The 26,871-nt window shown below is 52.5% G+C and overlaps 4 protein-coding genes across 7 annotated transcripts; 1 reads left to right on the top strand and 3 right to left on the bottom strand.

Annotated features, from left to right (window-relative positions):
* Window positions 1-117: 117 nt before the first annotated feature.
* Window positions 118-15,170, top strand: Ruvbl2 (RuvB like AAA ATPase 2). Of its 2 annotated transcripts, XM_046466327.2 has the most exons (15): window positions 135-445; window positions 3,746-3,800; window positions 5,376-5,431; window positions 6,090-6,231; window positions 7,811-7,940; window positions 8,104-8,170; window positions 10,247-10,353; window positions 10,443-10,536; window positions 10,827-10,950; window positions 11,301-11,395; window positions 11,479-11,597; window positions 13,701-13,820; window positions 14,152-14,281; window positions 14,815-14,929; window positions 15,063-15,170. In XM_046466327.2, the coding sequence occupies exons 1-15, from the start codon at window positions 434-436 to the stop codon at window positions 15,086-15,088; spliced, it is 1,392 nt and encodes a 463-aa protein (XP_046322283.1). In that variant the 5' UTR covers window positions 135-433; the 3' UTR covers window positions 15,089-15,170. The 2 variants fall into 2 exon arrangements, with proteins under 2 accessions (XP_046322284.1, XP_046322283.1); XM_046466328.2 differs by lacking the exons at window positions 13,701-13,820; window positions 14,152-14,281; window positions 14,815-14,929; window positions 15,063-15,170 and adding an exon at window positions 12,045-13,691 and having other exon boundaries at window positions 118-445.
* Window positions 15,171-15,232: 62 nt separating this feature from the next.
* Lhb (luteinizing hormone subunit beta) lies at window positions 15,233-16,787 on the bottom strand. Its single transcript, XM_046466315.2, has 2 exons — window positions 15,798-16,787; window positions 15,233-15,560 (listed from the first exon to the last, which is right to left on the bottom strand). The coding sequence occupies exons 1-2, from the start codon at window positions 15,936-15,938 to the stop codon at window positions 15,318-15,320; spliced, it is 384 nt and encodes a 127-aa protein (XP_046322271.1). The 5' UTR covers window positions 15,939-16,787; the 3' UTR covers window positions 15,233-15,317.
* Window positions 16,788-16,822: 35 nt separating this feature from the next.
* Window positions 16,823-19,944, bottom strand: Saxo3 (stabilizer of axonemal microtubules 3). Of its 2 annotated transcripts, XM_046466329.2 has the most exons (5): window positions 19,744-19,944; window positions 19,328-19,528; window positions 19,067-19,228; window positions 18,229-18,356; window positions 16,823-17,744 (listed from the first exon to the last, which is right to left on the bottom strand). In XM_046466329.2, the coding sequence occupies exons 1-5, from the start codon at window positions 19,897-19,899 to the stop codon at window positions 17,375-17,377; spliced, it is 1,017 nt and encodes a 338-aa protein (XP_046322285.1). In that variant the 5' UTR covers window positions 19,900-19,944; the 3' UTR covers window positions 16,823-17,374. The 2 variants fall into 2 exon arrangements, with proteins under 2 accessions (XP_046322285.1, XP_058442050.1); XM_058586067.1 differs by having other exon boundaries at window positions 19,067-19,528.
* Window positions 19,945-21,678: 1,734 nt separating this feature from the next.
* Ntf4 (neurotrophin 4) lies at window positions 21,679-24,213 on the bottom strand. Of its 2 annotated transcripts, none has more exons than XM_046466330.2 (3): window positions 24,131-24,213; window positions 23,083-23,287; window positions 21,679-22,642 (listed from the first exon to the last, which is right to left on the bottom strand). In XM_046466330.2, the coding sequence occupies exon 3, from the start codon at window positions 22,629-22,631 to the stop codon at window positions 21,999-22,001; it is 633 nt and encodes a 210-aa protein (XP_046322286.1). In that variant the 5' UTR covers window positions 22,632-22,642; window positions 23,083-23,287; window positions 24,131-24,213; the 3' UTR covers window positions 21,679-21,998. The 2 variants fall into 2 exon arrangements, with proteins under 2 accessions (XP_046322286.1, XP_046322287.1); XM_046466331.2 differs by lacking the exon at window positions 24,131-24,213 and adding an exon at window positions 23,674-24,007.
* Window positions 24,214-26,871: the final 2,658 nt, after the last annotated feature.

Genomic DNA, 26,871 nt, shown 5'->3' with positions numbered 1-26,871 from the left:
GCTAGCTCCATGGGGAGGGGCTTGTCGCTGCGCTGAACGGAAACGATTGGCTTTTAGATCTGTCAATCTGAAGCTGGAGGCCCTAAAGTGGGGAGGAAAAGGGTGGGATAAAGAGGAACCGGAGCGTGGAGGACGTGTGGTTGCTAAAAGCGGTGTGAAGAATTTTGCAATCGGCCTCAGCAAGAAGTGGGCGGGTAGAGGAGGCGGAGCAAGGAGATGTTGGGAGGGACCCCGGAGTTCCGGACACCCGGCTTATGGTTCAGCCTCGCTTGATGGGCGGGCCCTGACAGTGCCGTCCCGCCCTCCGAGCGGAGTTTACTCACTTAAGAGGAACCATCGAGACCTTTGGAGGACTTGCTAGCCTAGAGCGCCCAAACCCCTCGCTCCGATCACGTTTCCGTTTCCGCTAAGGCAGTAGCGGTTGGTGAGCATCATGGCAACCGTGGTAAGTGTTGGCGCGTGGAAGAGGGGAGACACGAACCCACACTCTCGAGTCTCAGGGAGGCCCGGAACCCTGGTCTGAGGGAGGAGGGCTGGGCCTGGATCCCCGGGTCTGAGGGAGGTGGGCTGGAGTCTGGATTCTGGGACTCCGTTTGAGGGAGGAGGACTGGGCCTGGACCCCTGGGTCCGAGGGAGGAAGCAGCCGAGTTCTCAAGCTCCTGGGTCTGAAGGAGTGAGAAAAGAATAGGTTGGGATACCTTAATCTCAGATCCGACCCCCATCGTGGTGGGAACTCCAATTCCCAGGATCCTCTGGGCACAATCAGGGCCGGTTCTGCAGTCTTTTGCCCCGGTGTCTGTTGAGGGTTGTGTTATCTTGGGTTCCAATCCATTTGTGGTGCGAGTGGCCCCTGTGTTCCGAGGGGGACGAGCAGAAGAGGACCTGTCCTATGTCCTTGTGAGCATGAACTCATTCAGCGGGTCATTGGCAGGACGAGTGTTGAGTTCCAAAAGTGTGTCCGTGGGGAAGATCCCAGAGGTTGAGATCTTTCCATGGAACCGTTTTGGCTGTTTTCCAGCAAGTCATACAGGACTTGTTTCTGTGTGAATGCTCAATAAACTGTTACTGGAATGTTTTGGTGAACATGTGAACCCCAAGGAGCTGAGACCTGGCATGTGCTCCAGAAACAACTGAGTGATGAAATAATACGGCTTGAACTTGGGGGTTAGGCTTGACTTCCAAATGCCTCAGTTCCTGTGGTGACCCCCAATCAAGATTAAGGAAGGGCAGGGGAGTGTGTTAAGTGTGTTGCTGTTACTATGGCAAGGAGGAGAAGGTCCATAGGGAAGAAGGAAAGGACAGTGACATCCTGCGGACGAAATACTGGATGGTGATTACTGAGTTAGTTTCATGTGTGTATCTGTTGGAGGGCATTCTTGGGATCAAAGCCAGGGCCTCACACGTGTTGGGTAAGTATTCTACCTCTGAACTATACCCTAGCCCAGTACTGGTGATTGTTTTTGTTTTGTTACTAGGCTTTTTTTTTTGTGTGTGTGTGTGTGTGTGTGTAGTGCTGGGGATTTTGTCCTTTTTTTGGTATCAGGGATTGAACCCAGAGGTTTTCTACCTCTAAAGCAACATCCCCAGCCCTTTTTATTTATTTTGAGAAGTAAGTTGCCCAGGCTGGTCTCAAACTTTTAGACCTACAACTTCAGCCTCCCGAGTCACTGGGATTACAAGCATGCACCAACACACCCAATTCTAGTCCTGAGTTTTTAAATGATCTTGGATCCCACTGGGGCCAGCAGGCAGCAGGGTATAGAAGCTTATAGTGAAAGGAAAAGACCTTGTAGGGAGCAGTTTCTCTCAAGAGGTCTGTTTATATCAGGACAGCAAAGTTTAGGATTCCTAGATCCATGTCTTCCCCTCATAACCCCCATAAAGGATCTGTGTGTTTGGGTGAGGGGTGTTCCCAGCCTTCTGGTAGGAGCTTGGGGAGGGGATAGGGAGTGTGTCTCATGTTCCTGGGTTGCAACCTGCTAAAGGAGAAAGTAGGTAGGAAAGATCACATAGCAAGGAAGAAGGCTTATGACCATGTGGTCAGGAAGCCTCAACCCAGGGCTCCTGAGAGAGGAAGCTTCCTCTAGATAATGTCTGTCTGCCTTCTCTGGTGGGAAAAGAGAAGAAAGAGCTGTGGAAAGGAAGGAGTTGGGGCAGGTGCTGACAGGCTGGGTTGGATGCTGGCTACTTAGTCTTCCTTTTCCTTATTGGAAATTATGAAATAGCCTGAAGTGTCAGAAAATAATATAACAGACAATCATGGGTCTACCACCTGAGTTTCTTTTTTTAAAATATCTTTATTGAGATATAGTTCATATAGCATACAATTCACACATTTGGAGTGTACTATGCTGTGGCTTTTAGTGTATTGATAGAATTGCGCAACCATCTCCACAATCAATTTTAGAACATTTTCATCATTCTAAATAAGAACCCCTTACCTCTTTCTGAGCACCCTCTGATCTTCTTGTACCTCCCACGTTGGCCCTAGGAAACCACTGATCTACTCTATGGATTTGCCTATTCTGAATATGACATGTGGTCTTTTCTGTGGGAACTTCATTCACTTAACATATTTTCAGAATTCATCAATATCATAGCAGGTATTGAAACATCGTTCCTGTTTATAAATGAATAGTATTCTGTTGTGGGTAGACCATATTTTTTTCATTCATTAGTTGATGGACATTTGGGTTCTGTCCGCCTTTTGGCTGTTGTGAATAATGCTACCATGAGCATTCATGTAGGTTTTTTTGTGTGGCTCTCCAGGGAGTCTTGAATTGTCCCAGGTGAGCCGAGTCCCACCCCGAATGAGAAAGGATGGTGCTGGTTTCTCAAACTGGAGACACAGGAGGCCTCATGTTTTTCTTTTTTGTTTGTTTTGTTTTTTGTTTGCAGTGCTTGGGATTAAACTCAGGGGCCTCACGTGTGCTGGGCAAGTGTTCTTGCCACTGAGCTATTTCCCCAGCCCAACATACATAGTTTTACATGAGCTCAATGATGTACATTTCAGGCCACAAACATTGAGGCCTGAGGTGAACAGGAGAGGTGTGGGCTGTGCTGCCCTTCATGGACTCACATCCAATGGAGTCTAAAACATTGATCCAAGAGTCTTCCTCATGAGTGAGAGCTTACATAGGGTGAGGGGGTGATTGGATTCCCAAGCAAGGTCCTTTCATCTTTCTGAGCACCCAGAGGCCCTTAAACTAGTCCAGCAATGGCAGTCATCAGGAAGGGCATCCCTTAGAGGGTAACACTTGATCTTATTCAGTGGGAGGTAGGGGGAGAGAATAGGCGGCTGGACTGAGAACCAGCATGTGCAAGGTCTGATGGCAGAGAGCTGGGACATCATGGGACAGGGGTGTGGTCAGTCAGCTGGGGCCAGATCACCTCCAGCTCTGTGCCTGCTCTGCACTGGCGTCTGCATGATTAGTGGGGATGGAGACGACTTCATTCATTCATCAGATAATTCCTGGGGTCCGAATGTGTAATAGGCCCTGAGAACAGAGCTGTGAATGAGATGGACAGTCCTTGTCTTCTTGGACTCAACAGTGTAGTGGGGTCAATCACCTAGTCGTTGGTGACAGCTCAAGGGTGAGAATGACTGGTGTTTGGTCTGATGCCTATCTATGAGGTAAAGGAACAAAGGGGTGTTTCTGCTGGGAGGCAGGAGGGAGGGACAGAGGAGGAGCTGAAGAAAGCTGGGACTACAAGTTTCCTTCCTAACAACTTCCTACACCCCCAGGCGGCCACAACCAAAGTCCCAGAGATCCGTGATGTGACGAGGATCGAGCGCATTGGTGAGTGACTGAGCTCAGGAACAGGACCTAGACCCTGCCTGCCACATGTCCTGCTCCTGTCCATTAAGGGAGGATCCTGAGTTCCAGAGTGGGGTCAGATAGGTGGCCACACGGGGCCCCAACCCAGGTTATGTTGCTAATGCTTGGCTACTCAGTAGGCTCCTGGGTGTACCTGCCTGAAAGTCATAAAAGAGGCCCTCCACTGGGAGCTTTCTGGGGTTGATCCTGAGCCATGTGCCTCACACACCAAGAACACACCAGGGCCTGTGCTCCCTGAGGGTTGGGCCCAGGTCTAGCTCATTCCTCCCTGTGTACGAGCATGGGGTTTCCAGAGCAGAGGCTCAGCAGACAACCTCAATTGCATGAGCCTCTGTGCTTTGGAATCTTCTCAATAACCTAGGAGGTGCATAATGATCTGTTGTCCTGTTTTTAGCTAAGGTCACTGAATCTCAGAGTGTCCACGTAACTGGCCCACCTCACACAGCAAACAGCCAGGTCCAGGAGCAGAAAGTTGAGGCACAGTGGCTAGCAAGGTACAGCCCCTAGATGGACTTCTTTTGGAGGAAAGAAACTGAACTCATTCATTCAGAGCCTCTGAGAAAGGCAGGAAGGGATTATGGCTCTGAGCTTGGCTTCTGGAAGCTTATTGCTAGAGTCTGAGCTCAACTTCTGCCACTTCTGAGCTTGTGGCTAGGGACTTCATCTCTCCGGGCCTCAGTTTCCTTGTCTGCCAAATGGAGCTAAGATAGTTCACCTTGGTAAACATAAAATTCAATAAGATAATCTGTATGAAGCACTTGTGTAGGTATCAAGAGTACTTTACCCATCAAAGGGCCAGGTCTTGCTGGAGCTGAGGACCTGGTGAAGACTAGCACCACCTTGTAGTTTCCGTTTAATGCTTATAGTCTACCACAGTGGTTGGCAAATCTTTTCTTAAAGGGCTAAATGAAAAATCTTTGAAGAAACTTACTCAACACTTCCACAGTGCAAAAGCAGCATAGTTGGTGAACGAGTCAGTGTAACTATGTTCCAGTAAAACTTTATTTGCAAAGCCCATAGGCTGTAGTTTGCTGGGCCCTATTCTGGTGTGAAGCACTGGAGTTCTGTCTTCACTCTCACTGGCTGTGTGGTCTGGGGCATAGAACTTGACACCTCTGGGTTCACTCCATCCACCCCTCTGTGGGAGGGCCTGGGGCTATTGTCATTGATCTCCAGAAGTGCTCCCTGGGTGATAGTAGCCGGAGCTCTTGTTTCTCAGGGTTATGTGGAATGAAACTATTGCGAGTGCTATAGTCAGCCATGTGAGGTGACATTGTTCACCCTCATGGTTGGGTTCTTGAGCTGATTATGTGGTATACCAGGTCTCAGTGATTTTAGTCCAACTACAGTGTATCCTAGAAGCAGCTCCAGTTAATTGAGCATTTATGTACATCCATCCTCTTAGTGGGGTGGAGATTTGGGTCCCCTGTTTGATCAAAAAGAATATCAGAGGTTGGAGGGAAGCCCCTCACCTCACACCAAGCGTTCTCATAAGCTGGCCAGTAACCATGTCTCCTGATTATGCCTTACATACAGGTGCTCACTCCCACATCCGGGGACTGGGGCTGGATGATGCCTTGGAGCCACGGCAGGTAGAGCAAAGGGGACTGGGGTGTGAGGGCTGCTTCATCACTGCCTTGGGCAGTGGGCAACAGGGCTCTGGGGATGTTAGGTACTATGTTCTGGTCTTTCAAGACTTTAAATACATATTTATAAAATTCAGTCACACATGGGGGGTTTTTTTGGGGGGTCCTGGGGATTGAACTCAGGGGTACTCAACCACTGAGCCACATTCCCAGCCCTATTTTGTATTTTATTTATTTAGAGACAGGGTCTCACTGAGTTGCTTAGTGCCTCGCCGTTGCTGAGGCTGCCTTTGAACTTGCAATTCTCCTGTCTTAGCCTCCCAAGCCTCTGGGATTACAAGTGTGCGCCACTGTGCCCGGCCACACATGGAGTTTTATTAAGTTAGAGTAGAGAAAATGTCTTTCTTTTCTTTTCTTTTTTTTTTTTTTAATTGTTGATGAACCTTTATTTTTTATTTATATATGGTGCTGAGAATCGAACCCAGTGCCTCACACTTTCAAGGCAAGTGCTCTACCAGTGAGCCACAACCCCAGCTCCCATTTTTCTTTTTTCAGAAGTCCCAGGCACCAACATCTGCTTTCATTTCACTAACCAGGATGTAGTAGAAATGCAGTGGCGGCCCAGTAGGAAGTCACCTCACACGCTCTCACCTCCCACCTACAGGCTTCCCAGGGCATGGTGGGTCAACTGGCAGCCAGGCGGGCAGCCGGAGTGGTGCTGGAGATGATCCGAGAAGGGAAGATTGCTGGGCGGGCGGTCCTCATTGCAGGCCAGCCGGGAACTGGGAAGACAGCCATTGCCATGGGTAAGAGGCTTCATGGGGGGCTGGGACTGTGGCTCAGCGGTAGCACACTTGCCTGGCATGTGTGAGGCACTGGGTTCGATTCTCAGCACCACGTATAAATAAATAAAATAAAATCTATCAACAACTAAGAAAATAAAATTTTAAAAAGGAAAAAAATTAAAAAAAAAAAAAAAAAGCCCTCATGGGGCAGTTTTCCTGATCTCTGTGAAATAATTCCTCCTATATAAATCAGGGTCAGGTTCAGCTGCATTTGATGGACAACCCAAAATCACAGTGGCTTAAACATCCAGGGTTCATTCTTTCACATAGAAGGCCCTGAAGTAGCCATTTAGGACTTATTGAGCAGTTCCATGAGGTCTTCTATCTTCCTACCTCAACATTCTCTGTACTTGCTTGTGTGTTAAAGTCACCTCATGTTCTAAGAAGGCTACCTATGCTCCAGCCTTCCCAGCTATTCCCCAAGCAGAGGAAGAAAAAGAATTGTATGAAGGTGTACCTTCCTATAGTTAACTCCCTTGAGGCAGCTTTCTTAGAAATCCCATGTACTTTTGACTAGAAATTGGTCCTATGGTCACACTCTGCTACAAAGGAGACTGAGCCATTAAGGAAGTTTAATTTTTAGATTTTTGAATTTGGATTATTGTTGCCTTAATGAGGCTTCTAGAACTGAGGAAGAAAAGGAAGATGGTCGTTGAATAGACAGTTAGCAGTCCCTATAGCAGCCCACTAATGATTCATGATCTCTTTACTCAGTAGGCATCTCATCTTGTTGAACCTCATCCTTCAGAACCTATTCAGCCAGGCATAGGGTGCATGCGTGTCATCCCAGGGACTTGGGAGGCTGAGAAAGGAGGACTGCGAATTTAAAGCCAGCCTGGGCATCTTATTGAGACTCAGCAATTTAGCAAGACCCTGTCTCAAAAAGTAAAAGAAGAACTGGGGAAGCAGCTCAGTAGTAAAGCACCCCCGGGATCAATTCTTAGTACCAAAACAAACAAATAAAAAACCCACTCAGTTATCTCAGCCTCCAGTCCTTTTTGTTTCTTATTTTGAGGCAGAGTCTTACTTAAGTTGTTCAGGCCAGACTTGAACTTGTGATCCTCCTGTCTTGGTCTCTCAAGCAGCCAGGATTACTGTTGTGCGCCTCCACCTGCTCTATGAGGCTTGCTTTGACCCGCTTTTCTTTACATTCAGTTCCACCTGTGCTCAGACTGTGGAGCTAGGCAGTGAGAATCCAGATAACCAGGATTTCAGTTAGGAAAAGGCAGGAGTCACTCAGCTGCCCTGGTGTGCCTGGCCTTGACTAGACCTTGAGGACCCATAGCTCCAAGGCTTGGATTTAAGGGAGCTTCCAATCTAAGGAGGTCGCTTTGACATGGTCCCATTCTAGGTGATGTGTGCTATGGTAGAAGTAGCATAAGATGGAAGAAGCTCTTGACCCTATTAGAAGGGGAAGGGAAATGTGGCAGGTGGGAGGGGTGGCTTCCCAAATAAGTGGACCCTGGAGCGACTTGCCACGGAGGAGATGTGGGGGACCTGGTGCCGGAAGCCACCTGCCTACCCGCCTGCTTCTCCCCAGGCATGGCCCAGGCACTGGGCCCCGACACCCCGTTCACAGCTATCGCCGGCAGTGAGATCTTCTCCCTGGAAATGAGCAAGACCGAGGCGCTGACACAGGCCTTCCGCCGGTCTATTGGTGTTCGCATCAAGTGAGCGCTGGGCCCGTTGTCAGGGTGGGAGGGTTGTCCCAGCTCCCAGTGGCCAAGGGACAACCCATTTATGGTGCTGTCCTTTGCCCAAGTGCCTGTGGGAGCTGGTGATTCCTGAGGGCCTGGGTGTTGGACTGAGCCCTCAGGTCTGCTCTCTGGCCAGGGAGGAGACTGAGATCATCGAAGGGGAGGTGGTGGAGATCCAGATTGATCGGCCAGCCACAGGGACGGTGAGTCTGCGAGTGTGTTCCTGGCTGAGGTCGCCTCCACCCCGGGGTTGGAGGGCAGGGTTGTCAGGTCTGTACTGAGATCAGAATTCCATAGAAAATTCTAGCTACAGGTCAAAGCTATTCAAGTACTGGCTGCAGGGGTTAGTTGAATTGGCCGTGGTTTATCCGTTGTCCAGGGACCTGGTGAGCTGTTAAGACTGGGCTAGTGGAACGATGAGAGAGGAGTTCTGGAATTTTCTCACGGTTCTCTTCTACCAGTTAGGCTTTAAAACCTGCTCTGTGGGATTTAAACAGCTTAGTGCCCAAGGGTGTGCCCATCCAGCCTCTGAGACAGAGGTGGTTCACTCCCTTTTCTTTAAGCTAAAAATTTTTTGTTATAAATAAGACATGTATAAAGAAACATGTTTTAAAAAGTGTGAATTCTGATAAATCATTATGAAACAAATACCCTATAACCACTCCTAAGAAAAAACTTAAATTTGCTAGCCCATCAGAACCCTTCCGTCACCGAGGCTGCCACAGAGGTGGCCATCCTTCTCTGTATTTGCTTCTTGCAGCATTTTTAAGAGAGTCTTCAGCACCCAGCTGGGAGTTCTTAGATGCTATGGTTTGTCCTGCCTGTGGTTTTCTCTCGCTCCTTTTTTTTTTTTGAGATAAAATCACATAATGCAAATTAGCCATTTTAGAGTGGAAATTCAGAGGCACTTGGTACATTCACACTGTTGTGCAACCGTCACCTCCATCTAGTTCTAGAGCTTTTCCACAGTCCTAAAAGGAACCTGTCCCCTAAGCATTGGGTCCTCATTCTCCCTGTCCCCCAGCCCTGGCAGCCTCCTGTCTCTGGACTGCCTGTTCTGGGCATTTCGTGGAAATGGACATGTTCAGTTTGGGCCCTTTGTGTCTGGTTGCTTCCACTCTATGTGATGTTTTTGATGTTCATCTGTTTTTTGTGGTTATCTTTTATATTTAGTCTCCACTGCTAATAAAATGCTTAGGAAAAGAAAACTTCAAATGTACTTCAAGCCATTGACCTAATCCTTGGTCACCTTTGTCTTTGGTTTTGTATATACGTCCTCTTCTTTTTTCATATGCTCCTCATTTTTAATGGAGACTTAAAACGCATCACTACATTAACTTGCAGTTTTAATAACTACAAACAGTCCTTTAAAATTAGTTCCATGTTTTACCAATTAAATTTTGAATGGTAAAAATATGGCAAAATATTTAAATATGGGGAAAGCTATTTCCAAGGTAAATCTTTAAACCGGATTTTTGTCATAAAAGAAGTCCACAGATGTATCCTCCCCATGAAAAATGTCAACCCAGTGGTCGAGTGTGGTGGTAGAATGCCGGCCCTGGCTTGAGGCCCTGGCTTCCACCCCCAGCACTGCCAGGGGGGAAAAAAAAAACCAAGTAAGCCCAGAACTCCTTTTTATTCCCTCCTTTAATCCTGGCCTTTAATCCTGCCTCATGTCCCTACAAAACGCTTGCAGCTTAATTCCAGACTGCAGAGATAGTCCAGATCCCTGGGGAAAGCTGGGACAGTGTTAACTGAGCTTATCTTGTGGGGAGGAGGTGTGAAATTTCTCTTTTCTCCTTTTTGTTTAGCCGGTTTTTTCCCAGCTGGCTTGGGCACACCTATAGTCCCAGTTGCTCAGGAGGCTGCCGCTGGAGGATCACTTGAGCTCACAAGTTTGCTACTAGCTTGGGCAACATAATGAGACAGCATCTGAAAAGAACCAAAATCAAGACACCCTTTTTTGAGTTGAGAAGTGAACGTTAGCTTGTGATCCACTTTAGGCCTGTGGTACTGGTTTCAGTAACTTATGTTTATTGTATGTATGAACAGCTTCGTTGAGTTGTAATTAACATACAGTGAGCTGTACATATCAAAAGGGTTCTGCATGGCGAGCTCCAACCTGTGTGTCCCCGTGTCAAGGCAGTGGGTACATCCCTCTCCCCAAAAGCTGCCTGCCCAGTTTGGAGCTGGGTAAATAGTGAATAGAGTAGGAGCAGGGAGCTTCATGGTGACATCAGAGTTCTCTGAGCCCTTTCCCTGGCTTGTCACTTTCTCAGGGTTCCAAGGTGGGCAAGCTGACCCTCAAGACCACAGAGATGGAAACCATCTACGACCTGGGCACCAAGATGATTGAGTCACTGACCAAGGACAAAGTCCAGGCCGGGTGAGCAGCTGGAGACTGCACTGAGTAGCTGGAGTTTTGGGGGAAGTTTAGGTCCTTTCCTTTCCTCACTCCTGTTCTTCCTCCTGCAGGGATGTGATCACTATCGACAAGGCCACAGGCAAGATCTCCAAGCTGGGTCGCTCCTTCACACGTGCCCGTGACTATGACGCCATGGGCTCCCAGGTGCAAATGGGGCCCTCGGATGTTTCCATCTCCTCTCCCACTCCTTAGCCCATGGAGCCCTGCTGTCATCCTGACCCTGTATCCCTTTGGTACTCCTGGGTGTTCCCTTAACCCTAGGGTAGCTGGGACCTCTCAGCCTAGCACTGCAGCTCTGCATTGCCTCAGGCTGCCCATGGTGTCCAAAGCTTTGGGAACCCCATAACCATCAGTACTCTTCAAGGACCTAGTCTCCCTTAGACCGACCCCCACCATGCCCTTCTCTGCCCTCACACCCCACCCTTGCCCTGTAGACCAAGTTTGTGCAGTGCCCAGATGGAGAGCTCCAGAAACGCAAGGAGGTGGTGCACACTGTGTCCCTGCATGAGATCGATGTCATCAACTCCCGCACCCAGGGCTTCCTGGCTCTCTTCTCAGGTCAGCCCTACCCTAGACATGGCATCTTTCCTCAGACACCTCTGCTCCTTGACTTTCTCTCCTTCGGCCCCTACTAGCTGTCTGCTGTTCTTCTTTCTCAATGAGTTTGGTTCGTTCGTCTCCGTTATTGCCATCCAAGTCCTTCTCTCAGGGGGTATGAAATGGGCAGACCCTGACCTCTTTCCTTCCTCTCTGGTGCTATTTCAGACTCTCTGGTTCTTTGGTTGTTTTACCACCTTGGTCTTTCTTGCCTTCGTCCATCCCTGGCATCCATCTTTTTCTATTTGCCCACCCTCCAGCCTTGGACCTGTCTCCCCTCTGATTTCCATGATGCTACCTGTCTCCTGCAGGTGACACAGGGGAGATCAAGTCAGAAGTCCGTGAGCAGATCAATGCCAAGGTGGCTGAGTGGCGTGAGGAAGGCAAGGCAGAGATCATCCCTGGGGTGAGTGGCCAGAGCAGTGGCCAGGGTCCCGGGCAGGTGTGGTGAACAGATGGTGAGTGTGACATGTGCCCAATGTCTTCCAGGTGCTATTCATCGATGAGGTACACATGCTGGACATTGAGAGCTTCTCCTTCCTCAATCGGGCCCTGGAGAGTGACATGGCGCCTGTCCTTATCATGGCCACCAACCGTGGCATCACAAGGTGAGTGCTTGCAAATGCTTATGTTGGTGACAGGGTGCTCTAGGCGGGAGTAGTCTCAGGGAGACAGCACAGTGGCCCTCAGTACCACAGTGGTCACACATGAAAGGTGAACTTTTTCTTCTAGTTAGGCCATGGTTCAGGGCCACAGGCAGCTCTGCCCCACAAGGAGGCCTTGCTGCTCCTGTAGCCCTTAGGCTTCAGTTCCCAGACTACATGCAGAGATAGCCCAGTGCTGCAGGTCACTCACTGGGGTACTCCAAGGGCTTTTTAAATTTGGGGAGAACAGTGATATCTTAGATGCTGCATAAACCTCTATAATCAATTAAGTGACTTAGAGTTAAATACTTAGTCATCAAAATTCTTAGTATTGTTTTTTTACCTAAAGAAGTTGTGGAATATTCCTGAGACACACAGGGTACAATGTTCAGGTAAAACCCTCTACCCTAGGGTGTTACTGGCATTCTACTGTGGTCCCAGCTGGCTCTGCTCTCCACCTCATCCACCTTTGGAATCAGGAATAGGAATGGAGGAGGCGATCAGGCAGCCTGCAAGAAAGAGGATTTGGTCTGGAGGCTGTACCCAGCACTTCCATGCTTGGGTGCCTGGCTGTGCCTGGCTGCAAGGGAGCCCAGGGAGTGTTGTCTCCAGTGCCACATGCCCAGCTGAAGCTGGATATGGGCGTGGTATCACTAAGGGAAGTGGGAGACACGGCTGCACAAGGCAGTGGCAGCTTTATCTGGCTCTATTCCTGGATGGACTTCTTGAACCTTCAGAGAAGTTCAGGAGGAAGCTGGGAATTAGCTCAGTGCTGTACATATGCTAAGTGTGTGCAAGGCCCCAGATTCCATTTCTAACTCCAAAAGAAAATCAGAAGGTAGATATCAGCTCAGCCTCAATTTGCAGACCAGACCAGCAGTGACTTGTTATGGCGGTACATCTAATTGTATCAGAGCCTGAAGAGGCTCTGAGCCCTGTGTTTGCAGTAGCTGCAGATCAGGGTTTGGAACCCTCCGGGGCATTGGGAGGATGCTGACCAGTTTGCAGATTCTGTGTTTATGAATCTATTTTTTTGTTTTAATTTTTTTTTAAGTGGTACATGGACACAATATCTTTATTTATTTTTATGTGGTGCTGAGGATCGAACCCAGTACTTCACATGTGCAAGGCAAGCGCTCTAACACTGAGCTACAGCCCCAACGCATGCATCTGTTTGCTTGCTAACACTTATCTATAATCCCCAAATCAATTTTTCAGGGTCCTCTTGCTGTCACAGGTGTGCACAGAGAGGCAAATTGAAACCTCCTGATGCCACAATCTCAGTCAAAGCTGCTGGGCGTCACTCTGCCTGCTTGTTTCAGCTCCCATGTTGTAAACCAGTGCCATTTTCCTGAGCAATTTAGTGCCATGTTTTCCTGAACAGTTTAGTGCCGTGTTTGTCACTTTGTGCTTGTTTGGTGATTTCAGTTAAAAAGTCCCTCGAGCTTAGTGCTGAGGAGCGCTTAGTGTTCGTAAGCACCGGAAGGCTGGGATGAGCCTTGCAGGTATGCACCGGGCCTCAAGCAGACATGAGCAGCAGTGCTGCTGGCTAGGAGCTCAGTGTGAGAGGTCCACAGCATGTTCTCATGGAGACTTGGTGATGATTGGTTGGTGATAGTGTGGTGACCAGGGTTCACAGGGACCTAACCCTGCCTTTTTCCTCAGGAGCAGTGGCTCTGTATGTTACCAGTGACTTTACAATGCAGCTGCCATGAGTATTGAGAATTGCCTTATTTCCTGTCACTTACCATGAGCCAGGCCTGTACCTGCCCAGGTGTAGCAGGGAACAAGACAGCATGGTCCCTTTCTTTCTGGAGCTTTGTGTGGAGCAGGGAGTGGGACCTTGATCCAGTAATCCCTGGTATAGATACCTAGGATCAGCTGAGGAGGGTGCTTGGGGGATTGACGCAGCTGGGGAAGGCTGTGCAGTCAGGAGGTGATGTAATCGAGGAGCTGAAGGTTACGTGGGCTGTGATGGATAGGTAGGTAGGAATATTTTGAGAAATGGGAACAGAGAGCTGGGTTCTGGGAACATCACCTGACAGCCCTTCCTGCCGTCTTCCCCAGGATCCGGGGTACCAGCTACCAGAGCCCCCATGGCATCCCCATTGACCTACTGGACCGGCTGCTTATTGTCTCCACCTCTCCCTACAGTGAGAAGGACACAAAGCAGATCCTCCGCATTCGGTAAGTTGGGTGGCCCGTGCCCTCCCTGTTTTAGTAAGGTTGGGCGGGGCCTGCCTGGGCCTGTGGAGAGAAGTCTAAGTGGGGCATCCTGGCAGTGACATCTGACCCAGAGGAGGTACTGGTGACTGATATGGGGAAGAAAGCCTTAGATTGAGGGTCAGGGGGTCAGGAGGTCCAGGCCCACCCTGCCTCAGTGGCTCTTCTAGCTTCAGCAACCTGTGGTTCTGAGATTCATGCTCCACTTGTACCCCAAGGGCGAAGAGCCAGGGGGATCCTGCAGTCAGAGGCCCAGCTCTGGCTGAGTGTCTGTCCCCTGCCCACCCGCCTGCAGGTGTGAGGAGGAAGACGTGGAGATGAGCGAAGACGCCTACACAGTGCTAACCCGCATCGGATTGGAGACTTCCCTGCGCTATGCTATCCAGCTAATCACAGCTGCTAGCCTGGTGTGCCGGAAACGCAAGGTCAGCCAGCTGAGTCAGCCAGCAGGGACCAGATTGAATGAATGACCCACTCCTCCAAGGGCTTTCAGTGGGGACTTATATTAAGTCCCAGAGTATATGTTTTCAAAGGCAGGGAATTTTTATCCTTAGGGCCTTAGTGTTTGCTTGTTTCTTTTTTTTTTGGCAGAGCTGGGGATTGAACCTAGGGCCTTATGTATGCAAGGCAGGCACTGTACTAACTGAGCTATATCCCCAGCCCCACTTAGTGTTTATTTCTTTATCTCTTGTCCAGGCACATAGTAGGTGCTCAGTAAATACTAATTATAAGTAGATCCTAAGTTCATCTCACAGAGGAAGAAACTGAAGGACAGAGAGGCTGGTCTGCTCATCAAAAGGTGGCTGAGGCGGGATTTGAACCCAGGAGATCTGGCCCAGGATCCTCTCCCTTGTCTGCCAACCTCTGTTGCCTGGGATGTGGCAGTGGCTTGAGCTGGGGTCTGTGTGTCCTGGGCCTCTTGGAGAAGGCCCACTGAGAACTTGCCCTCCCTTTTTAGGGTACAGAGGTGCAGGTAGACGACATTAAGCGGGTCTACTCACTCTTCCTGGACGAGTCCCGCTCCACGCAGTACATGAAGGAGTACCAGGATGCCTTCCTCTTCAATGAGCTCAGTGAGTGTCCCTAGTCTGTGCCCAGTGCTCCCACTGTCGCTCTTGATGGGCAGCATGGGGAGCTTGGTGGGAGAACTCAGGCCCTGTCTCCAGGCCACACTAACCAGGTGGCTTCCCTCCCTTCTCCCCACAGAAGGTGAAACCATGGATACCTCCTGAGCTGGATGCCGCCTCTGTACCCGCCTGTTTTCTACCAGAGTTCTGACACTGTGACTTTGTATAAAATGGTTTTGAAACTGAACCCAAGGTGTGCTGTGTGTGTGCCGCCCTGAGCCCACAGAAGGACACCTACGGAGTGCAGATTGAGAAGCCTTTATTGAGAGGGGAGGACTGGAGCACGGGTGGGCTCCAGAAGCTGGGGTGGGCAGTGAGTTGGGAGGGGAGGCCCTTAGAGGAAGAGGAGGCCTGGAAGGTGGGGGAGGTCACAGGCCAAGGGTTGAGCTCTGGGACCCCCGCAGTCAGAACTGCTGAGGCGACAGGGCCCACAGTGGCAGCTGAGGGCCACTGGGAAGGAAACTATGGGGTCCACACCAGGCGGGCAGCCGGGGAGCCGGATGGAGGAGAAGCGCAGCTCACGGTAGGTGCACACTGGCTGGGGCACAGGCGGCAAGGCAGCTGGCAGTACCCGAACCTGGGGGCAGGATGTGGGCGGCAATGAGCATCTGCTTGGCATCAAGTCCTGGTCTCAGATGACCATGAAATCACCCACCACCTTTCCACACACCCAGCACTAACTCCCATCCACCTGCCCCAGATGCCAGACCATCCATCCACCCTGCTGCCACCTCCCATCTTGTGTGGGTGTGCAACTGAAGTGACAGCCCCCTCCTCAGGCCAGAAGTGCTGTCCTGCCTGCTGGGTAGCTCACCATGCTGGGGCAGTAGCCAGCACAGATGCTGGTGGTGAAGGTGATGCAGACTGGGCAGGCCTCGTGCTCAGCAGCCAGGGTGGCGTTGATAGGCCGACACAATGGCCGAAGTGGACCCCTAGAGGCCCACACCCCACTCATGCTCAGCAGCAGCCACAGCAGCAACCCCTGGGACAAGGCCAGTGCCTCAGGCCCAGCCTGAGACCTCAGTCCTTGCCCTCCAGTCTCCTGAATACACACATTCAGGACCAGGGGTCCTGCCCAGTATCTCCATTCAGAACATTCTCTGCTTTGATCCTCTATCCCTGACACAGGCCTTCAGGGTCCACCCCACATCCCAAGGGACCCCAGATGCCCCAGTTGTTAAGATACCTACCCTCAGGTGTGCTCCACCCACTTCCCTCCTGCAGGAAGCCTGCTGGTTGTCACCCTGCTAGAAAGAGGCTTCCTTCACAGGTCACAAGACTCCCTCTATGCCAACTGTGGCCTGGGTAGAGTTGGGAGGTGCCCAAGGGCCCTACAGTCTTACCTGGAGCATCTCCATTCTTGATGCCTCCCCTACTTCCTCTACCTGGCTTTATACCTGTAGGTTGTGGGGGCGGCAAGGCCACTAAGCAGTGGCAGCAAGCTGGGGTAACCTGGACACTAATCCCCCTGGGGGCGAGAGACAGACAAGGTCAGGGAAGCACAGGAGTGCTCTGCTCCTCCCCTTGGTGACTTGGTGTTGCAGGGGTGAGTCAGCACAGTGATGGTGAAGGCACAGACTCAGACCTGAGCCTAGTCCCTGTTGGAAGCACAGGAAGTGGGATACTAGAGTTCCTGGGCCAGCTGGGTGAGGTTGTGCATGCCTGTTAATCCAGGGGGCTCTTTAGGCTGAGGCAGGAGAATCACCAGCCTCAGCAAAAGTGAGGCGCTAAGGACTCAGTGTGACCCTGTCTCTAAGTAAAATACAAAACAGGGCTGGGAATGTGGCTCAGTGGTTGGATGCCCCTAAGTTTAATTCCCCGCCCCCCCCCCCCAAAAAAAAAAAAAAAAAATCCCTGGGCCCATCACAGGAGGAAGGCTGTAGACTCTAAGCCAGAGGTTCTTGGCTGAAGCCACAACTCTGCTGCACTGGGACAGGCTGAAAGACACGGTTCCCCTGGTAGAGTCCAACAGGAGTGGGTTGGGGGGCTTCAGTATTAGATTCTATGCAAAGAGGGCTTCTAAATTTCTGTGCTGAGTGGGGTCTCGCTCTCCTCCCGATGCCGCACAAGAGATTCAGCCAGAGCATCTCCCCCACACCCACATTCTCAGAGATTAAGGCCCCAGAAATGAGTGTGATTTAGGTTATTTAACTCATCGACTACATTAGGACCCGCCCCCTCTTCTGCAGAGGACTTGTCCCTTTTGCTCAGCTTCAATACAAGTTTCCTGGGGTCCAAAAAGGAGTGGGCGTGTCTAGAGTTAGCCCGGCCCACATCAAAAAATTCGATGGGCGTATCTGGCTCGGCCCCACATAATGGGTGGGGCTCCTAAGCTTGGCTCCTCCTCACAGTTTAGCAGGTGGGTTCGGGGGCGGGACTGGCCCGGCCAGCTCAGACTAACTCTGGCTTCAAACTGCCATAGCGAGAGTTCTCGGTGCGGTAGGCTTTAGGCACGCTGTAGATGCCCGGCAAGGGCTTCCAGTGGGGGCCACCCCAAGGCGCCTCCACTGGGCAGAAGCGGTCAAGCCGGTGAAGTGGGTGCGCCGGGGGGCTATAGGACTCCTGAGCCAGAGTCAGGGCCCCGCGGTGCGGCACGGCTGGAGTCCCCGGGCGCACGTGGGGCAAGCGGGCCCGCGGTGGTCCGGGCGGCAGTGAGAAGCGAGAAAACTGTGTCCGCTGCGAGCCGTGGCCCTGGACCTGAGGCATCTGGAACTTCCAGTAGGTCAGCGTGTCTTTGCAGGGGTATCCGGACAGCTCCTTCCTGTGGGAGGGAGGCAGCATGGGGAGGGCTTCATCCTTGGGACCAGGCTGAGCTTCAAACCTCTGATCCAAAGGAGACCGCAGACCTGAACTTTCTGCTTTTCGAGGGAGGGACACGTTTGTAGAAGCTTTAGGAAGGGGACCCGGAGACATGGAATCCGGATTCCTGGGTCATTGAGGTACTTAAGGGCCTGGAAATTGGTGTTTTCTCATCCTTGGGAAGGAATATCTGGGGGCTCAAATACCAAAAGAAGCTCCACCCTAAGCCATCAGGACCCCGCCCCCAAATCCAAAGCCCTGTCTGCAGGCTTCCCAACCTACCAAGTTAAGAACACCTAGATGCTGATGGGGGTAGAGGCTAGGGTCCAAACTTCGGTTCTTGCGTGTGCAAGAGTTGAAGGTTGAGTTAGAAAAGAGGACTGGGCTCCCACCGGCATCTACGGGGATGTGCTGCAAGGTGGTGCCTAGCAAGGACGTGGGCTCACTTTGTGTAGAAGCGGAAGTCTCGGGCAGAGGTGGTCAGATAGAGCTGATTGTGGTCCAGGACTCCCTGGTCGGATATTGTGAAAGGCCGGCCAGCCAGCTCAGAGCTCTTGGTCCAGGGAATTAGGGCCTGAGGGCGATTGGGTGGGGGATGGGCGAGAAAGATGCCAAGTACCCGGTTCCAAGCCCGGGGTACAGGCTCTTCCGTCTCAACAACCCTGCTGGACCAGGCCCTACTACTGTGCCCTAGATCAGAATTCCTCCCGACCAATCCCACACCAGACTACTTTAGCTTCGCTCCTTAATTCAGAACCTTTATGAGCCCTCCTGCTCCAATCCAAACACTTCTTACTAGTCAAGGAATTTAAATCCAAACCCGCAGCCACAAAAAAGTAAAACATACCTTCCACTACCAAACATTTTTGGTTCTGTTACTGGAACTCAGCAGCATTTTAGGCAACAATTGCACTTTACCTTTTCCTCGCCAGCTAAACCGAATCTCACCTCCCATCCCTACCCGGTCTCAGAATACTCCAGTCTCGTCCCCAGGGACGGAGAGCCACCTGGTCCGATCCCACCAGCCTAAGGCTTCTATTTAGCTCTGCACCAGCCTCGCCGTCCCTACCTCCTTTAGGCTCCGCCTCAAAAGGCCCCAGCCCCGCCCCAGCCTCTGTATCCCGTTTTCGGCTCTACATCCTTTAACCACGCCGGAAAAGCAAAATTCCTTTTGGCTCAGCCCCAGGATTCCCTAGCCTGCTCCCTAACCTCAGAGCCCCTCCGACCCTGCCCCAGGGGCTCCAAACTCTGCGTGGTAGCACCAGCACGGTGCCACTACGCTACCTGGGAAGGGCCCCCGCGATGGTGGTCTGCCAGCTCCGAGGGCTGGGGCCCGACGTAGGAGACGACGCGCCGGTCCTGGCTGGGCCAACCCCTGTACTGTGCCTTGGTCTCGCTGCTGTGGTGTTTTGTGATCAAGGGGAGGCGCCAGCCTCGGTGTGTGAGCTGCACGAAGGTGACCCAGAGAACCAAGGTGAGGACAGAGGACTCCATTGCGGTCCCCAACCCTATCCTCCTATGGACTCCGGAATCCCAGAACCTTACTTTTTCTCCTAAGGTCTTAATCCCTACTGTCCGCGTGGGGTCCGCAGGCTCTGGGGCTTTGGGCTGAGCGTAGGGCCCACCCAGGCTTTTGGGCACGTGGGCAGAACCGTAGGTCGTCTCCCATCTGCTGATGACTTCGTCGAAATCCCAGATGTGTAAATGATGCCTTGCGGCGGGGGGTAGGGGCTCAGCGACCGTGGACTGAAGAGAAGGCGCAGCAAATGAGCCCAAAAGACTCAGGAGTCCGCCCTGCCCCCTGTCCCAGTTCCTTCAGCATCCAGGTTCCCGGACCCCTTCTCTCTCAGGCCCAGGACTCCAGGACCCTCCTCCGACAGCCAGGGGTCCAAACCCCCAATCCGCTTTTCTCTCAGCACCCAGGTTTCTGTATCATTAAGCCCTGTCTATGGTCCTCTCACCTGTACAGTGGGCGGGGGAAAGGACGCGGAGGGGATAATGTGGTGGGCAACGCCACTGATGGTTAGATGCCAATCCGGCCAGGATCCAGGCACCTCGGTTCCAGAAATGGGAGACCACGGGGGGCCATAGCGCAGGGCTAGGGTCCTACCCGCCATGGTCCCACCCCCCAGCCGGCGGCCTAGCTGGAGCTGGCTTGTTGTTGCTGTTGCCAGGTGACAGAATCCGCCCACCCTGAACCCAGCCAATGAAGGACCAGCCGGCTCCTGGATCGATGGAGACACTCCGGATAGAGACAGAGACTTTGAGAAAGGTGGACAGGGCCCCAAATAGGGGCATAGAAACAGATACACGGGGAGGGTGTGGAGACTGGGGGAGAGGGAAGGGGAGGGGGGGGCCGAACGAGGGTAGGGTGGCAGGGGCTGGGGGGGGGGGAGAAGGAGATCGGAGAGTTTCGGAGGGGGAGAAGGGAGGCAGACGCCCAGAAGCAGACTCCAGAGAGGCAGGAGGAAAGAGAGACCTCTTAGCACATCAAGGAATCCTTCAGAAATACCCTCTTTCCTATAGGGTTCAAACCCTCCAGCTGCCTCCCCCTCTGCCAGGCCTGCCCACCTCGGAGTAACGAATTCCAGACCGCCGGGTCGCTCCCCTCCACCCATGTGTGCTGAAGGAGCAGCGGCGCCGCCAGCCATCCTGCCTGCCTTTGATTTGGCTGAAAACTTCCACCTGGGTATAGGAGGAGGGAGCGAAGAGCAGAGACCCCAAGAGAAATCCACAGGGAAATACTTGAGGGGGAAAAGGGGGGTGGGAAAGCATGTGCTACTAAGAGACTAGAGACACAGGAAATTAGAGAGACAGAGGGAGGTGACAAAAAAAAGAGTGGAATCAAGGAGATGTAGAAACAGAGGCAGCAAACCCTGTCCTGTCCAGGGGCCAGTCTCAGGCCATGGAGGGGGGCAGGGCTATCTAGGTCCTTAGCACAAAGCTGGACCTAATTTGTGTGTGTGTGTGTGTGCGCGCGTGCGCATGCATGTGAGTGCCTACACATGTACACAGGTGTGGGACAATGCAGTGGTAATACATGGACATTTTGAGAGTGTGGGGACTTCCCTTGTCACCTTCTCACTATAAAGAGCTATTGGTCAAGGCTTCTGCCTCCTCGGCCCCCATCATTTCATCCACCAGCTCTATCTTCAGACAGGGAAAACTGAGGCTACCTTCTGCAGCCTGGCCCAGGGTCCATTGCCACCGCCCCCCGCATGCCATCCAGACCTCAAAGACACTGTTGGATTTTCCTGGTCCTACTCAAAGCCTATCAGTGTCCACTGAGCCCTTATCCCAGGTGAGGGCAGGCCAACTGTCAGAGCCTACTCAAGCTAGACAACTTTAAGACATATTCCATTTCCAGTGTGGGGTAGAGGTTGGTGCAGGAAAGTGGAGCTAGAAACCTGAATCCAACTCCCCAGCCAGGGTTGAAGGATCCCGCATCATCCTGATAGTTCCTCTTATGATACAACCCTGTGTGTGCTCCCACTGTGATGGACAGCTGGCCTACTACCTCAAAACAGAATACCTTTTTTAAGCCAACATTTGCCCTCTGACCAAGAAGGAGTTCTCATTTGAAAGTATGCTCCCAGATAATTAAAAACCTTCCATAGACCATGTTTCTCAAGGTCCTCTGGCTAGTTGCTTGCATGTTCCAGTTTCTACTCAGCCACCACCCACTTCTTGACACATTCCTTCCTTGTCCCTCTCTCCAGAGTGGGTAAGGCAATGTCCTCTGAGCTTGAGAGGTCAGCAACTTAAAACCAAGGGCCTCTGGTTGGGGTTGTGGATCAGTGGTAGAGCACCTAGCACATGTGAGCCACTGGGTTCTATCCTGAGCACCACATGAAAATAAAGTTATTAAAAAAAAAAAAAAACAAAACAAGGGCCTCTGATGGTCAAATCCATGAGAACCAATCTGAGCAGTAATGTATTGGGGCTGATTAAACAGTAAGCACTCAGTAAATATTGGCTATTATTGTTATTTCCATGATTACCCTTCAAGCTCCTTCAGAAGAACTCCTATTCATCCTTTGAAACCCCATTTGCTTTAGTTGTACATCCTGCATGGATTGAGATCTTAAAATTAGAGAGCTTTGATTTTGTGATCACTTAAGTTCCCAAACTGAGGCCCTTAGAGCAGCCAGGCCATCCTTGAAGTCCCTGAGCATCCAGATCTCTTCTTTGCCTGATCAGTTCCTGGGCATGGGCCTTATGCCCGGCCATTCCGGCTGAGTAGTGTGCAGACGCAGGCAGTGTCAATTCGTATCCATCGCCAGCCCACACGGCCCTGGGCATCAGAAGTCAATGCCCGCACGTAAGACTGCTTGGCCTTGCACTCGGACACCCAGTGCTTCCGGTCCACGCCCCGGCAGCTTCCTCCACCTGCACCAGGACCATCTTCCCCAGCACCATCAGCCTTGCAACGTGTCTCGAAGAAGTACTGCCGCAGGGGGCTGCCACCAGCTGCAGGCACCTCACCTAGCACCTCCACCTCTCGCCCACGTAAGTCCACAGCTGTCCGACGGTCAGTCACCCAGCCGCTCACTGCGTCACAAACAGCCAGCTCACCCCGGCGACTTGCTGGTGCCTTCTCGCTCACCCCACGCCGACTGCGGTTGGCTGGGGCACCCGCTGGCTCCCCAAAGGCCCCAGCCTCCAGTAGGAAGAGCAGAGGGGGTCCAGCAGGGGCAACCCTGGACAGGGCTACTCGGGGGGACAGAAGGTCCCACTCAGGGGCCAGAAATGGGGGCAGTGTTGAGGGTGGAGGGTGGAGCTCCACTGGGACACTGGGGAGGAAGAAGAGCAGGAGGATGGGGAGGGAGTAGGAGGGGTGGGGGAGCATCTCTCGGGCACCTGAGGACAGAGAGAGGGAGGCTGGGGTTAGAGAAGAGGTAGAGACCTCCAAGGAGTGGAAGTGGGAACCACAGGGGGATTATATACTAGAACTGGGAAAGCCCTAGGGGGACCCTATGTTCTCAGACTTGGGTAACCCCCAACTTGTAAATTAATAATAATTATTCAATTACTTTTACTTCATAGCCAAACAAATGGGGAAATGCAGGCTCAGAGAAGTTATTGACTTGCACCAGGTCTCACAGCCAGCAATGGCAGAGGTGGGGTTTGAACTCTGAGCAACTCCACTTGGCCCTCCTGCCTCTAAAACCCCCAGGAATCTTAAGTCCTATGGCTTAGAGGACAGTCCAAAGCTTTGAAACCTGGAATTTGGAATCCTAGGGAGTCCCATTTTCAGCCCCAAATTACCACTAACTTCCCATCTCATGTATGAAACTGACCCTGGGCTGGGAGAGGCTGGTGAGGTGTGGTTATAGCTGTTTGTCTACAACATTCTGGAAGCCTGGAGAAATCTGGGAAGCAGCAGGTGTTTGCCAGACCTGTCACCACCTCCTCCACCTTGAAGCTCCGGGGTTGGGGGACCCTGTGGAGGACACAGGTGGCCCCCTCCTTCCTGACATCTCAGGAGAGGGAGGGGGCAACCACCTGGGGGAAGAAGGGGACAGACAGATTATATAGGCAGGTGGGGGAGGGGCTTGAGCCCCTGAGCACCCCCTTCCCAGACAGTGAACGCCAGGCCCCTTCCCAGAGCCCCCCTCCCTGCCCAGGTGATGGCTTCTGGCAGGATGGGAAGCAGATGGGGGAGAAGAGGGGAGGGGAGAGGCTGCAGATGAAGGAGACTGGAAAAGATTACATCTCCCCTCCTCCCATTCATCTCCCAGACAGGGCGGGGGCGGGGCTGGCCTGGCCTGGACACCCAGGTCCTGAGGGCCCACACTCAAGAAGCCCTGGGTCCCCGAGAGGCTGCTTCCTGGAATGTTCCCTCCTCACAGGACAGGCCAGGGCCCGCCCAAGACTTCTACTGCACATACCTGGAGTGGCTGCCTGCCCTGGCTGGGAGACGGGGAGATGGGAAGGTTGGGGTGTGAAAAAGAGCGCAGGTTGATCCAACCAGGACCGGGAGTGTGTCCCCAGCTGTCTCCACCCTCAGACTAAGCGTCCTGGTCCCCAGCTGCCTCCTTCGGACCAAGGAGTCCAGGCGCCTCCTAAGCCCCAGCCTGCCACCTCCTCCAACCCCGGAGTTCTAGAGTTTAGAACCTCCGGGTACAAAAAAGTGCGAACTCCCTGTCTCTTCCCCCAGGAGATTCGGGCTGGGGACGCGGACCGAGTCGCGACTGGGGCAACCAGCTCCGCGTCTGGGACACTTTCCTCCTGCCTCAGTTTCCTCCGACAAGCCCCGCCCTCCCGGCCCCGCCCCCGCCCCTCCCTACCCGAGGGCAGGGCGACCGGGACGCCGGAATCCCGGAGGAGGAGGCGCGAGGCTCTTACCTGGGGCGCCCTCCTCTGCTCCCCGGCTGCCCCTGGCGCGGCGGCGGCTCCTCCTCCGGCTCGCTGGCTGCAGGGACGCCCGCTGGCCCGCCGGCTCCGCGCGGCTCGCGCTCGGGAGGGCCTGGGGCGGGGGCGGGGGCGGGGCGGCGCCCGACGGCGGAGGAGGGGCGGGGGATCCCGCCTTGCACGCGCGTGCCGGGACCTCGGAAGCCCGGCCTGGCTCGCGCAGCCCCCGCACCGCGGTCCCAGGAGTCGGGGCCCAGCCCCTCCTCCCTCAGACCCGGGAGACCAGGCCCCCGCCCCCGCTCCAGACCCCGGGGTACCAACCCCAGCCCTCCTCCCTCAGACCAAGGGTCCGGGATCCCAGCCTTCCTCCCGCAGATTCGTGTGTCTAGACCCAGTTCTCCTCCCTCGGATCCAGGGTCCAGGCCTCCTCTTTCAGGCCCCCCCCTCAGATCCAGAGGTCCAGGCCCCAGCCCTCCTCTCTTACACCCAGTGGTCCAGGCCCCAGCCCTCCTCCCTCACACCCAGGAGATGGGCCTGAGATCCTATGCAGTCTTTTGCCAATTCAGTGTCAATCTGGGGGCAGATTCCCACCCTCTGCTCTCATCCCCACTTTCCCAGGAGCTCCCCGCCAGACATTAACCAGCTGGGCTTGGGCAGCGATAAGGCCCGACGCCTCAGAGACAGTGGATGTGGGGGGCTCTCCTACAGAGTCCTGTCTCCTGGAATTTCCTGGGTGGGGACTGGGGAGAGGGTCTTGTCCTGAGCTCAGACAAGAAAAGTTCAAGGTATTAAAGGACTCGGGGACAAAAATGTTTTAAGAACAGGGTGACCTGTCTAGAGAAACTGAAATTATTCAGATGCAGAGGGGAGGAGAAGCCATAGAAATAGAGGGAAAAGGACAGAAACTAAGGGAAAGAGGCGGGCAAAGACCTAGGGCGAGGGATGGGGAACAAAGACCTGGGCAGAGAAGACAGAGGGGCAGACATCCCAACAGAAGGGGAGGGAACCCGGGGAGGGACAGGGCCTCGGAGAGAGCCCTTAAGAGATGAGGTAGGAGCTAGAGAGTCCTGGGACGGCCCTATGGGTGGCAGGGCCTGCACCCTACCACACCTCCATCCTGGGACTCTGCTCCCCTCCTCTGAGCTATTTTTAGAAAGAAAGCCGACACCTGCCTTGGGGGGGGTCATCAGGCACCCCTCCCTCAGCCTAAATATAGCATGGCAAGGTGGCAGGAAGGGTGTCCCCGGATTAGGGTGTTCCCCTCTCTGTCCCATGGCAGCCAAGGCAACACAGAGGGCGGCTCCAGTTGTTTACTGGAGGTGGGGAAAGGGCCACTTCCCAGTCTGAATGACGTCACCATTCCCGTCACCTCTCTGACCTCTTCGCACTCCCCCCATCCAGGCACAATCCACTCCCTGAGAAGAGGACGCTGTGTAATTTCCAGGCCCTGAAGGGTAACAGGGATGAGTGTTCAAAGAGGAGGAACCAGGAAACAGCCTGCCGCCCTTCTCTGGGTCTCTCTCTCCTCTCTCGGTCTCTTACTCTTCCCAGCCCTCTGCCCTCCTCTTTCTTGCCCTTGGAATTCTCTCTTCTGCTGGGATTGGTCCTCTCTCCAGGTCTCCTGAGTGTCTCTGTGATGGGTTCTGCACCCCAATACTCTGTCTTTTGCTGTGAAGAGGGGAGTCTGCCTCCATTTCTGTCTCTGAATGTAACTTTTTATCCATTTCAAAAAGAATGACTGCCTAAAGGTATTTTTTTCAACCATTATCAAACTCTTCCTGCCATCTGTATCTTCTCACTTGTTATATAAAAAAGTTAGTTTAGGGCCTGGGGCTGTGGCTCAGCGCTAGAGTGCTTGCCTAGAATATGCAAGGAGCTGGGTTCAATCCTCAGCACCACATAAAAATAAATAAATAAGTAAAAGGTATTGTGTCCAACTACAACTAAAAAAATATTCAAAAAAAAAGGTAGTTTAATTAAATCTGGAGTTTCAAACTGAATTTCTTTGCTATATTCTGAGTTGCTTAGATGGGCTCACAGGGAGGTGGGTCCTCAAACCAATTTCCCTCTGGTGCCTCGAAGGAAGAGTTTATTTGACTCAAAAAAGGAGTGCTAATGAAGAGCTAAAAATAATAACGGCAACACTCTGTAAACCACTGGATAGGTTTTAATAAATTAATACAATACCTTGAACAATGCCTGGCACATAGGAAGCCCTATATGTGTTAGCGATTGTAACCATCCTCCTCTTCCTCCTCTAAATGCCCTTTCATTCTGACTCTAGAAAATGTTTGGCTTTGCTACCTTGGGTAACAGCGTACCTTCTGAGCCTTAGTTTCCTCATCTATAAGACATGAGACTACTGGCCTCAGGAAGTCCCTGAACACCACGGACTGTGGGAACATGTGAAGCCCAGCAGCCAGCCACAAGCACCCCCACCCTGGTGTGCTGTGTGACCTTGGGAAGCTATTGCCCTTTTGAGCCTTGGGTTCCTCTCCTGGAAAACACAGAGACATCCAACTGTCAGACAGTCTTCCTGAGCTGCAGGAAGATGGATGATCTCTTACGATTCTGAGAACAGAGACTGGGTCTCTCTTTAGGGTCAAGAATACCAGTTTTTCTGCCTTTTGGGGGGGCGGGGAAGGAGGGGCTTTCTTTCTCAGATGCTGTGTGGTCTGTCTTCATTTCTGGTGTCTGTCCTTCTCTCTTGGGGTGTCTGACACCCCCCTCCAGGT

Source organism: Marmota monax, unplaced genomic scaffold (assembly GCF_021218885.2).
Source record: "Marmota monax isolate L192 unplaced genomic scaffold, Marmota_monax_Labrador192_F-V1.1 WCK01_AAM20220418_F8-fsc00160, whole genome shotgun sequence".
Classification (NCBI taxonomy): Eukaryota; Metazoa; Chordata; class Mammalia; order Rodentia; family Sciuridae; genus Marmota; species Marmota monax.
The sequence above is the reverse complement of the archived record's forward strand: the minus strand, read 5'-3'. Positions and strand labels throughout refer to the sequence as shown.

Excerpts from the sequence above, each read along its gene's own strand:
- Ntf4 (XM_046466330.2), bottom strand. The coding sequence starts at position 22,631 with ATGCTCCCCCACCCCTCCTACTCCCTCCCCATCCTCCTGCTCTTCTTC.
- Ruvbl2 (XM_046466327.2), top strand. Across the intron at positions 3,801-5,375 it reads GACGAGGATCGAGCGCATTG|GTGCTCACTCCCACATCCGG; the intron begins GTGAGTGACTGA and ends CCTTACATACAG. Across the intron at positions 10,354-10,442 it reads AAGGACAAAGTCCAGGCCGG|GGATGTGATCACTATCGACA; the intron begins GTGAGCAGCTGG and ends TTCCTCCTGCAG.
- Saxo3 (XM_058586067.1), bottom strand. The coding sequence starts at position 19,899 with ATGGCGGGTAGGACCCTAGCCCTGCGCTATGGCCCCCCGTGGTCTCCC. Across the intron at positions 19,529-19,743 it reads TTCCCCCGCCCACTGTACAG|TCCACGGTCGCTGAGCCCCT; the intron begins GTGAGAGGACCA and ends CCTTCTCTTCAG. Across the intron at positions 17,745-18,228 it reads GACTTCCGCTTCTACACAAA|GAAGGAGCTGTCCGGATACC; the intron begins GTGAGCCCACGT and ends TCCCTCCCACAG.
- Lhb (XM_046466315.2), bottom strand. The coding sequence starts at position 15,938 with ATGAGTGGGGTGTGGGCCTCTAGGGGTCCACTTCGGCCATTGTGTCGG. Across the intron at positions 15,561-15,797 it reads CTGGCTACTGCCCCAGCATG|GTTCGGGTACTGCCAGCTGC; the intron begins GTGAGCTACCCA and ends TCCTGCCCCCAG.